Genomic DNA, 12,327 nt, shown 5'->3' with positions numbered 1-12,327 from the left:
TTCCTATCTGCTGAACATCTAGGGTTAAGCCACAGGTGATTCTATTTATAACAGTTTTAAAGATTAGAAAAACCACTGCATTGATACAACCTGCACTTTTCAAGTTTGCAGCATTCCAAAAAAAAAAAACCTTCGAAGTAAACAGGTAGTATTTACTGTTGGAGGTGCAGCTATGACTTCAGTAGGACGTAGCCAACCATATGGCTACAGCTGTGGCACCTGGGCTGTAAAAAGAGGGGAGCTCTGGAGAAGACAATTATTTCCAGCGTTACTTGTGGTGCTGCTGATTTATGGTGTGCTGGAATCAGTAGCGTGAAATGAGGGTTGTTACAGAACTGTTTTTTATGGTCAGGTGGCAGTACATGTACTTCTGCTGAGTGATGACATTCACATCACATAGGATGTCTGAGAAACAGAAAACTCTAGTTTCGACCCCCTGTCAAAGAGTTTTTATTACGAGATACGAAAACATGCAATTTGTGTCTTCCTGGCAATTCCTGTGTCCTGGGAAAATGGAAGCTGATCTTTGTAGCTTAAATCAATTAGAAGAAGGATCTAATATGCCTTTTTTGTTTTAAGCATGTATTTTTCCTGGTTGCATTCCATATAAAATGCTGTTCTGTCAGGGATTCTGATCACCATTCATTTATGTAAAATACATGTCTCTGAAAGAGGTAATGAATGCAATATCCCTGAGGCTTGAAGACTGTTGGGATGTAAAGTGCAACTGTAACGAAGTGAGACGTGGGCATTACTCTCAGGCATCAGGCCTCCTGCTACCACTGACTCAGCTGCCACATCGTGCATCTCAGTGATGTGGGTGACAAGATATAGAATGTGCAAAGTCAAAATAAATTCACTGTACGATGCCTTTACAATAAGGTCACCTCTGATGTAAGGCTAGCATTTAATGGCTACCAGCTTCATTATAAATCTATTTTCATGAACGTCTGCTCTGCTTAAATTGTGAGTCTTGGGAGAGGTGAAAAAATTGATTTAAAACAGACCTGTGAGGTCTGAGCAGGTTGGGAAGAGAAGGGAGCAAATGTGTCATGTCGAATCATGACATTTCAGGTGATCTACACATCACTGCCCATCTTTTGGACTTCATCCCCTCCTCTAAATAGCTATTTAAGAACTTGGAATTGACAGTCAGAGAAGGAGCCAAGACCTGCTGCATGTAGGCTGTGCAGAATCTCCCCTTCCCAGGCAAGCTGGCTCCTTGGGAGAGACAATATGCTACAAGGAGACGTGTCCGCTCCCTCACTGCTTCCAGCTGCACATGGACCCAGGCTGATACTATTTCTTGCTAGGGAATGCATTGGATGGTGAGTTGAAGCTGCATTTGTTCTTAGCCAAAAGATCACAAGAAGTATTGATTAAATTTTCAGTTATCAATTTCATTGCCTGCCTGTGCTGGACAGCATGCTAGTTCTGGCATGGATAGGTTAATTAACAGAAGCAAAGCATTTGCCACCTTTATTTCTATCAGTAGAAATGGAGCTGAGCAGCTAACCAATGTGCATTGCTTAGAAAATATGTACCATATTATGTTTACCTAAAATAGAGCAACTGAAATATGCATTTTTTATTAGCACTTCTTAATTGTTGAATAAAATTTAACATAGAGAAGGGAATGCAGGCACATTGCAGGCACAATACATCCTGAGCATGCTGCTCTCATCTAAAGGATCCAACACTTAAACGTGTCAATATTATATTATTACTCTGCTTCTGTGTTTGATGTTCTGAAAGAGATGAAGTGAGCATGACTTACACGATTTCCAATAAATTAAATAGAAAATATAAATATTTATTGAAGCAATTAAAAAAATAGGAAAATTGTAATGGCTTCCAAATTAGAGTGCCTCTGACAGTCCCCATTTCTTAACTCTCTGAGCCTTGTAAAATTCTGTGTAACAATCTGCTATTCTGAGAACAACTAGCTCTTGTCTCTCCCTTTTACAGTCTGCTAAATAGGCTGTATATCTTCTAACCTTGCTGATGACAAAATGCACTCCTTCACCATAGTCCACACAGTGCTAGATCATTTCAGCCTTTTTGAGTAAATGGCACGCAACTCTATAACTGCATGATTAGGCCCATAGATTACCAGATTACAACAATAAATCTTCACCATAGCTACCACTCACTTGGCAGAAATACTGAAGTTTCATCATTTGTTCTCATGTAGAAAACATGCTGTGAAACGCAACCTCAAAGGTCACTGGGATGGCATTTTCTTTTGTGGCCCTTAATAAACTTATAGCTAATGCAGCAATTACCAAGGCCAATTACCTCTATGCTGTCTTCAGAGAATTTCTTTTCCAAAGTCTGGATAGTTAGATTCCACTTCCTTCAGTTAAAATGTGGGGTAGATTTAGCTACACATTTCTGTAACAGGCTGTTTGTGCACTAAGGGCCTGTCTGCATGAGGAAGCTATGCCAACAGAACTTGAGTGGGGTATTTAAGTGGTACTAAAAAGATTTCTGCAAAAAAGGTGTGTGGGCACTCTTATTTCAGTGTTAGTTTTATTTAAAATAACCTCTTCCTGTTACACCTCAGCTAAATACAGATAAACTGAAATGCTATAGTAATATTGTCCAGCTTTTTACATATATATATATATTTCTCAGTAGTTTTGCATATATATACATATATAAAAATATAAGCTACTATATCTGATGCAGTACCTCAGCCTGTGAGCTGTAGTAATATACTTAGCATTTATTTATACACAGACTGAAACATTGTACAAACCAGTACATATCCTTTGTTAGCTAAGAAAGGATTTAGACATGCTACGTAGCTTTCTTTATAACCACATTTATTTTATAGCTGAGAAGTGCTAACTTGTGAGTTGCACCATTTAGAAAAGCTAGAAAAAGAACTGGTATAATCTACTTATTTGGCAGCAGTCCAGGACTGATACATGTTCTTCAAATCACAACATGTTTGACTGAAATGAAGCCAATGGAATAATTCTTTAAAAAGGAGAAGAGCTAAACTGTAATATGTTAGAAGTGACTGTATCATTATAACTAGTTCCAGGTCTTTGTTCAGAGGAAGACAGCTTCATTTTGATACCAAGTATATGGATATTATTATCGCTTTTCCCTTCTCTCCACTTGGCTTTCTTTGGAGAAAACAATTGCTAGGGCTGTTTTCAAGAGTTTGAATTACGGGTACCTGACTTGCACCTGCTAGTTCTGCAGAGGAGAATGGCATTTAATGGTGGTCCCTGTTTGCCTCACCCCTCAAATGTTTTGTTTCCATAACAGCAAGATTTTGTCTGCTTTAGTTTTATCTTTAATAAATCACTTTTCCAACCATTTTATTTATACTTAATTGACATTTAAAATGAGGCCTGCTGATCTTAGATGTATTTCAGCTTTCACCAAATTTAGTCTAGGTAATTCCTCCTCTTCTGAAGTAGCCAAAGAAAATTGCTAATCTGTGGATAGCCCCAAAATGCCTCTTGTTTCTGCTTGTACACTCATGTGCAGCTATTACCATGGAGAACAACAATTGTGACCTTGGATTTTATTTAGCATTGTCTTAAGGCTTCCAGTTGTTAGAAAAGACTTAAATATATTTCATTTTTGTACAGGGGAACTTGCACCATGTACGTACAAAATATCCTAAATGTAGTGATCCTTCAGGCATGCTATAAAAATACTTGCTAGGGAAGAGTGCTGGAAATTACTAAGAGTAGCTTAGCCAGTGCAGTAGGAAAAGAGATGATGCCTTTGAAGATTTCTGGCTGATTTACTGGTTCAAGGTTTTTCTCAGTGCAGCTCAGATATTAGCTGTATTTCTGGCTTTGTGTTAGGGTGTCTGTGGCTTTGGATCAGCAACTACCTTCTTATTTAAAATTATATTAGTACAATCAAATAAACATAAAGAAAAAGCTTAAGAGGAGCTAATAAAATTATTAGAGAACACCGTATAAACCTGAGGAAATGTTACTCAAAGTCAACTGAGTGTGCCTAAGAATTGCCAGCTTTAAGGAGAGAGAAAATGGATTATAAGTAAGAGGAAACTCCTTGATGAGATGAGTGAGAAAGTACAGCTGCTTTGGTAGATTAAGTTTTGTCAATAAAAATGTTCCAAGAATAGATAAAATGGTAAAGTAATCTGTAACACGTTTGGAAGAATACTCTTACTGGCATACAATTCAGCCCTAACTCTCACAATTGATGAGAAGTCCTACACTCTTGCAATTAAACCATCATAGTCACAAGTATCAGGAATATAATTTACTCCTAAAGTAAGCAAGTTAAACTTCTAAGACCAAATAATCTTCTTACAGCAGGTAATTCCAGGAAGATAATTCAGGCACACAGCGTATTTTACTACTAGTAATCATTGTTACACATCATTTAAACACATTAACAAATACAATAAAATAAAACAATACCCCCTATATGGTTCTTTTTGACCCTTATATCTGTGGACCATGTCTGGATTTCCATCTCCAATTCTTTTCAGAGTTTAAACATTCGTATGGAAGGATACACATAATCTTCCAAGTTTTCACACTCCTGCCTCATGATACAGAAAGCTGTTAAATTGTTTCATATCATGAAAACTCCAGCAGTCTTGGGGAAAGAAGTGGAAATGGAAATAGCCATTTTTTGTGCATGGTATTTAAGACAGTTGTACATTAGTGCCCTCTGCACATACTCTAGAGAACTGCATTACTTTGGTTTGTCTGGTTTAAAATTAACAGGAAAACACATTGTGATTGATTTAAATACTTAAATAGTACTTCAGAAGATTAATAAAATGATTGAATCTGTGCAATGACAAAAAATTAAAATTTATTGTATTTTAAAATAGCAGAAAATTCTGCTTTTCCCTGAGTAGCAGTGATAATAATTCAGTATTATTTCCAATTATAATTTACAACTTTTTGTATAGAATGCTCTGTTTTCCATAACAAGGACTCTAATGATGACCTGTTCCTGATAATAAAGTTATTTTATTTAGAAATTAACAAACTCAGGTAGCTTTTTTTTTTTTTTTAAGAGGAAAACATTTTTAAAGCCTTGGGTCTGCAACAGGGAACAAGAGCACAGCCCAGGGGTACTGCCTTGTCTAGCAAACCCTTCAGAGGAGAAACTGTCAGTTGCCATCTGGCTGCAGGACACCAGTGAAGTACAGAGGACAAGAGAGGAAGAGAGTAACTCTCTGTAACTTTTTGTCAGGGCGGAAGGTTAGAAAGCAGAAATTAAAAGTGACTTACAGTTGAATCAGTGCACGTGGACTTGACTATAAACTGACTTGCATTCAGCAGTGGCTGTGACATTTGGTGGTGGCCTGTGAGAACTCAGGTGATAATGTCCTAGCAATAACAAATACCATGTGTTAGATACTAAAATAACAACAAAAAAAGCATGTTTCTAACAAGACACGGTAGTTTATGGCAGATAAGTATCAAAAAACAGTTTGAGGAACCAAATGATCAGTCAAGCCATGTGAAAAAATGAAATTCAACCATCCATTTTACCAGCAAGTCTGCTCTACACTCCATATGCTTCATATTATAGAAGAAGCCCAAATATGTTGTCTTGCCTTCTCATGATCTGCTATGGCAGTGGGATTACACTGCGTGTAATGGTAATACACACTCACTGCTGTAGTCTGACACCTTTCAAAGAGATGTTTGTTGTTGGAAAACTGTGCAGAGGCATAAGTGCTATATGAGGTGCCTAAATGGAGTCCCACTGTTTCTTTGTGTGTTCTCCCAGCTAACTGCACTGCTGATAGACAGCACCATTAAGCAGTCATTAGCACCATGTCTGAAAGCTTGGCTTCTGCTGATAATAACAGGCTATTCAATATTTTGAGCCTTTGTAAGAAAGAGGGCACCTAAATGAGAATAATGAGGCCATTCTGTGACATGCCTGAGGATATGAAACCATGAGTAACTTTTTAGCCCATTTGATATGTGAACACGTTACATTCGACTGTCACAGATTATTTCTATCCTAAAAAAAAAAAAAAAGCTTTTTATATTAAATCAAACTATAAAAACAAAAACATCAGCACCAAGTAGCAATCAAGACATTAGTGTCACTGTAAAGCACAACCTTCAAAATAATTCTGTAGCTGGGTTACCCAACAAAAAAGAAAACATACATGGACAGATTTATGAAGTAGAGCAGGAGGGCTGAGATTCTAGCAGAAAATCAGCAAATTCTAACAGCAAAGCTTAAAGGGATTTTATGATAAAAAGATTACTTCCAATTGTGCATAATGACTTGTTCGGCTGAATGAGATGTGTGGATTATTTTGGCTTTGAAAAGGTGAATGAACTGAAATTTTGCTTTTAGACCTGATTCTTGCTTAGAGCAGTTGCTGTTTTTCTTAAAACTCATTTGCTTTCCTTTGCAAACGGCCCTAGCATTTTACAGAAGTTTTTCCACCATATGGCTGTTTCAAGATTCTTCATGCAGTCGTGCAGTGTGGGTTCTGAGTGGAGCTATGCTGCAAATCCACTTTACATCACAGTCTCTTCAATAGCATGTTGTTCCACTTCCCGTATGAGCCCACAAGCAAATGCTACAGCCTAAATAGGTCTATGGGTTGATACCAGTTTAGCATATGGCTCAGCTTAGACATTTAACATTCAAACTTTACAATAACATTAGGAAAAGTCCTTCTCTGTTTGTTCTCCAAGGTTGCTTTCTATGTTCCTTTCTACAGAGATGGTGGAATTTTCTTGGGCATGCAAGTGTGCCACAACTTTTTACTGAACAAAGGAAGCGTGCTGGCCCTTAGCTCTTTTTCTTCTTTTGGGAAAGCTCAGTGACCTTTGCTAGATAAGAGGATTGTGTATATGTCTAGTTTAGCTTCATTTTGTATTCATTTTTTGTACTGTTTTAAGTGGTCTAATGTGTGCAGTTAAGGTAGCTCTGCATAATACAACTAATTTCTTTGTATTTAGCTTCTGTTTCTGTATGTTTGTTTAACAGTAGAGCCTGAGCACACAAGCACAGCTGCTAAGAATTGTACAGTGCTCAGCATCCTGGGCTCCCTCTGGTTAAATGTCATGGAATGCAAGGCATGTGCTGAAGATGTTGGCTGGGCTGGGAAGGACCTTGCATGTAGCATCGTCACCTTCATACACCTTAAGCCTGGAAGGAGGGGAAAGCCACTGTGCTCTTTCCTTGTGAATCACTGTAACCTTACCATTCACAAAGGCTTAAAGGGAATGAGAGTGGGTGTGGGAGCAAAGGAAAGGCACCTGCTCTCAGAGAACTCCACTTAGTGGCAGGCAGTTTCGCCTTGTACCCTTACAAGAGTTACCCTAGAGGGAAACAGACTTGCAAGTTTGCCTCTGTTCCAGTTTCTCTCCTTTTAATTTCTATTTTCTTGGTCTTATTGTTTTTTACAAGGATTAACTCAGTGGTTCCACTTAGACTAGAAGAAAATATTTTATTCAAATTATTAAGGGACTTTACAAGCTGAGCATGTTAAACCTTTTGAGTTCAAGTAGCCTACAAACTTAAAGTTTTTTTAATTAAAAAAGATTAATGACTGATTGTTGTTTTTAGTGGATACATCTAAGATTTAGCCTCTCCAATATTATAATTGGAGTAATATGCACATGCCCTACTTTAAAGGCAATTACAAATTCAGAGAATAGTATGTAGTGTTTGTTTTATCATCTTAATGTTTCATTAAATGTTTGCTGGTTATGAATTATGTATTAGCTCAAACGTAACAGTTAATTCTGATTACCACTATTCTTGAATTACTAATAATACACCTTGAATTTGAACAAAATGCTATTCTGGAAGAACAGGAGTTCGGAATAGGGTCTGCCTCATAATTATCCTTCTAAAAAGCATAAAATAAAGCCTTTTAAAATACACTACAGATTTTAAATACAGCAGTAATTCATTAGCACAAAACAAACAAAGAAAATTAAAATAATAATTTCTCAGTGTTCTTTTAAACAAGAAGTATATACAATGGCTGGGATGGCAAAAGCCTTCATATCAGCCTCGGTCAGGCCCTCTTGACTTCCAAACAAAACCAGGTCCTGAGCATTGTACCTAGTAATCTCTATCAGAGCCATGATTTACACCTTGACAGATTATTTTCAAAGCTGGAAAAGTAGTTCTAATTAATTGCATAAATCATGTTATTTAAATAAAAAATGTATTCATTAAAGACTAAAATCTGTGAAGTTCTATTAAAAGCTAACAGATAATACACACTGTAATTGCAAGTGGCAAGTCTGGCTTTCAAACATCAAGAGGTAGCCTAAGCTTTGCTTGTATTTTAGATACATTTCCTCATTATACGCTGAATTAATCTGCTAGTGTATTTGGCTTAAGGGAGTAAAAAACTCACTGGTTTCCTCTTACTTTAAATTTGTGCATTTACACTGAAACTCCAGATTCTACAGCACGTCTTGTTATCTTCATTCTATGGTTTTAAATCCAAGCTGTCAAAACTAGATAATATGGGAAATTTAGGTCTTAATTTTTTAGGTTACAACCCTAGGTTGAAAATGAAAAGTTCTCATGAAACAAATATCCCAATGCCACCTTGCTGCCATGTTATGACACTGCTGTCCATCAGAGGGAATTATGAAAAGGAAAACAATACGACAATTGAAAGGTTCTTTTTTAAGCTATAACTTCTCCCATTGATTTTAATATAACATTTGCCTTTCTAAAACAAGGATTTTTTTTCAAAGGAATTAAATGTTCAATAATAACTGTGTTTTTCTCCTCTTCTCTAGTGTTCATAATGGCTTCTGGGCTTTTGGTTTACCCTTTTGGTTTCAACTCTGCTACTGTCAAGAGATTCTGTGAGAATTCAGACATCTACTATGCAGGAGACTGCCAGATTGGATGGGGGTATATGCTGGCAATTGTTGGGGTCATGCTGTCTGTCTTTTTACCATTCTTTGCAAAATATGCACCAAAAGAGCACATATCTCCAACTCCAATACCTACTATTTTATAGTATTTTATTACTGTATAAGAACAGAACATTCCTGTCTACAGGCAATAGGCAGAAATTATTATAGCACTTCCATTTAGCTGTATTGCTAAAAAGAAGGGGGAAAAAAAAAAAAAGGAGATGGGAGAGAAGGTCAGATTCACAAAGACCAAAAGTGCATTGATAGTCTTCCGTACGTATAAGTAGCGAACACTCTAGAATTGAACTAAGATTAATCAGCAGCCTTTTTACTGCTCTAAACATACAGTGGCATAATGCCTTAGACAAAAAAAAAATCTGTTTATCCTCAAAACATCTGTCTACCTCCCAGTTTCATTTGTGTCTCAAATGTGTAAGTCTTTTAAAAGCTTCAATTCACTTTTTATATATTATTAAATGTCGAAACTTTTATGAACCCAATAGTTTTAAAACCAATAATGATATTTTGTTATAATTATTTTGATTAGTGAAAAAAGACTACTAGTAGCCATGGCCTAAAATTAAGCTTGATAACTAAAAAGAATTGTATACAAGAAAAAGTTTCTTTTTAGTCTATATGTATTAGTAATACTTCCATACTGTAAATTGTCAGCACACTTTTTAATACCAATCTAATCTTCAAGATTTACAGTCATCTTTATAAAGATAAATTTTAGATGACTTTTTTCAGAGAGACAGAGAGAGAAAGTGATCTAACTACTTCTAAGGGCTCCATGATGATATAACAGGTTACCAACAGAAAAAAGAAAAAAAATCCATATTTCTTAGGATTGTAACTTTATGTGGAATTTTACAAAATGACTTGAACTATGACAACAGTAAGTTTTTTGTTGTTGTTTGTTTTTAAGGCTGTAAAGAAAAACCTGTGTTTACAAAATGTGTGTGCCCTATGGCCCTTGTATGTAGTGACAATATAAGCCAGAATTAACTAGATTCTAATATTTCCATTCATATTAAGATCCCACTATTGTAAAAAACACCAAAAAATGCTACTGAACACAACAAACAAGAAGAATCTGATTCTGTGTCAGAACTAGCACATGGACATATTTCATGGACTTATATGTGAAATCTGTCTAGTTTCCTCAGTAGCATTGGATTCATTACTATCAAGGACTGAAATAAGTGCACTTGATTTGCTTAAGCAAAACATTGGGTTCTAATCTCACCCCACTGTTACGTTTTTCATTTAAAATAAAATTTGAATTTTAATTCTATTCTCATATTTTATTTTTTATTATTTATTAACAAAAAGATAGATTATATTTAATTCAGAGCTGTACTTCTCTGTTTTGTATTTTGGCAAAAAACAAGTGATCAAATTTATTATTTTTCACTTAAGTGAGCCCAACTAATTCCTGAATTTAGTTTGCTTGTAGTTTTTTTGTTTGTGTTTTTTTTTTAATGGAAAGTGTACATGAAGGGACAGACAGAGAGACACGTTGAGGATGTATAAGAAAATGCAAACAGATAGAACAATCACTGTGTTATTTTAATACGTCAAAGACTTCTATAGTCTAGTTTACATTCCTCACGCTTATAAACTTCAATGGAACATTGAGTTATTTTTCAAGATAATGGTCCGTTGTCACGCACTCTAACGGCAAATTCTGCACATAAACTTAGTAAGTTGCATTACTAATCTTTGAATACAGATTTCAAAGTAGAATTAAGTACATTGAAAACGAGAGAGAAAGAGAGCACTATGTGGTTTTGCTCTCACTGAGGAATTGTATCTTCCAAATATTTAATAAAGTAGGTTGAAGGAATGTCTCTAAAATAAGCAGAAGAGATTTCCATCATTTCTGTATATTAATGTGCTTTTCAGTAATGTCTTAAACTTTTGTTTTAAAAGAATACCTGAAATTGATAATTTTCATATAAAAGTCAGAAAAGTGAGGAATAACAAACGACAGGTAAGAAGATCACCACCACAAAGTAGAGAGAGACAGAGAGGCAGGCTTTTCTTTCCTAACCAACCTGTGCCTTTACACTAGTACCATTATACAAGACAGGATCAATACGGATAAAAAAAATCAACAACTGAAAAATGTTGAGTAATGTGTATAAACTGTATTACGTAGGGTTTTTTCTGTTTTGTGTAATGTTTACGACTGTCACTTAATGTTTCACTAGAAAAGTGATTTGTTAGTGTAAAATAGAAATATTTTTTTCTTGCAAAGATCTAAATACTGGAAGTAAAATTAATTTAGATTTTTATTAACATCCATAACATACTTAGTAGACACAAATGATCTATTCCTATCATTGCTTATTAACATAACTTTTACATATGCAGAACTGGAAGCATCAATCAATCAACTGAAATCATTAGGACTACGTTTGTGTGATGTTGATTACACACACTTGCAGGTCTGGTCCAATAGTTAAAGCTTCCTTTTTAACTTTGACTTACTGTTATAATGGAGTCCTACAATTTACAACACCGCTGTAACAAATCCTTTACTTCTTAAAACTCAAACTCTTCTGTTGTGAGTATTGTCAAATTCTACTTCCTGCAATATTCTTCACCATTTATGAGTTAAACTAATGCTTCCATTTGGAACTTTCTTTAATATTTTATAATATATAAAGGAAATCAATATATGTATATCACCCTTACAACTGGATAGACAAAAACTTTCCTTTAAACATCCATGCTCAGAACCAGCTTAGCACAGAACGTAGAGATAATAATGCAAATGATTCTTACTACAGTTAAGAAACTAAGCTAGTGACTTTAGCTTCTCAACTGACAGATTTAGAGGGTGTTGCTAACAATACATGTGCTAACACTGACAGATCACTTTTTTAAATAAAGACTGCGAGTTAAACTGTGTAAAGTGTTTTCTTGTTAAAAGTCAAAAAAATTCTGGGATCAGGTTCAAGTTTTATTCTAAATATATATAATTTTTTTAAGTGTAACTAAAAGCTGTATTTTCCATTAATGTGTTTCTGCGTTGATTAGCTGGCTCCTTTTTAGAATATTAACTGTTTTCTGTATTTGACTTGTTGGATACAATATTTCAATTATTTTAAATGTGAAATTTCCAATTGCCAACACTGTATAATAATAATAAAAAAATCACACTGTTCAGTATTTTGATATCTTTTTTAAAAAAAATAATAAAATAAAACAAACAACAAACACACAAACAAAACACACACAAAAAAACAATTCCCAACAGATTTGGTACAAAGCTACTGAAGCAGGGAGAAAAAGAAATAGAAACAGCAGGGATAATCTATGAAAGTCAATGTTTGAAGTCAAAGACACATAAACATGTACACGGTCAATCCCTCAGATGATGTTCCTATGGCAAAGGAAAGGAAGTTCTGTGTTTAAGTAATTATTTCTCTCC

At 35.2% G+C, this 12,327-nt stretch overlaps 2 protein-coding genes across 6 annotated transcripts in view; one reads left to right on the top strand and one right to left on the bottom strand.

Annotated features, from left to right (window-relative positions):
• The window catches only part of LHFPL7 (LHFPL tetraspan subfamily member 7), a 64,047-nt gene extending 51,985 nt beyond the window's left edge, over positions 1–12,062 (top strand). Inside the window, exon 3 of the mRNA XM_048074271.2 lies at positions 8,763–12,062. Coding sequence (XP_047930228.2) covers positions 8,763–8,989 — 227 coding nt within the window. The 3' untranslated portion in view covers positions 8,990–12,062. The remainder of the gene's footprint in view (positions 1–8,762) is intronic.
• SPATA22 (spermatogenesis associated 22) overlaps positions 1–12,327 on the bottom strand; it is a 69,538-nt gene that overhangs the window by 49,731 nt on the left and 7,480 nt on the right. For all 5 annotated transcript variants that reach the window (XR_010825779.1, XR_010825780.1, XR_010825781.1 and 2 more), the window contains exon 9: positions 5,250–5,348. The gene's annotated coding sequence lies outside the window, so the exon portion shown is untranslated. The remainder of the gene's footprint in view (positions 1–5,249; positions 5,349–12,327) is intronic.

Source organism: Anser cygnoides, chromosome 18 (genome assembly GCF_040182565.1).
Source record: "Anser cygnoides isolate HZ-2024a breed goose chromosome 18, Taihu_goose_T2T_genome, whole genome shotgun sequence".
NCBI classification, from domain to species: domain Eukaryota; kingdom Metazoa; phylum Chordata; class Aves; order Anseriformes; family Anatidae; genus Anser; species Anser cygnoides.
The sequence above is the reverse complement of the archived record's forward strand: the minus strand, read 5'-3'. Positions and strand labels throughout refer to the sequence as shown.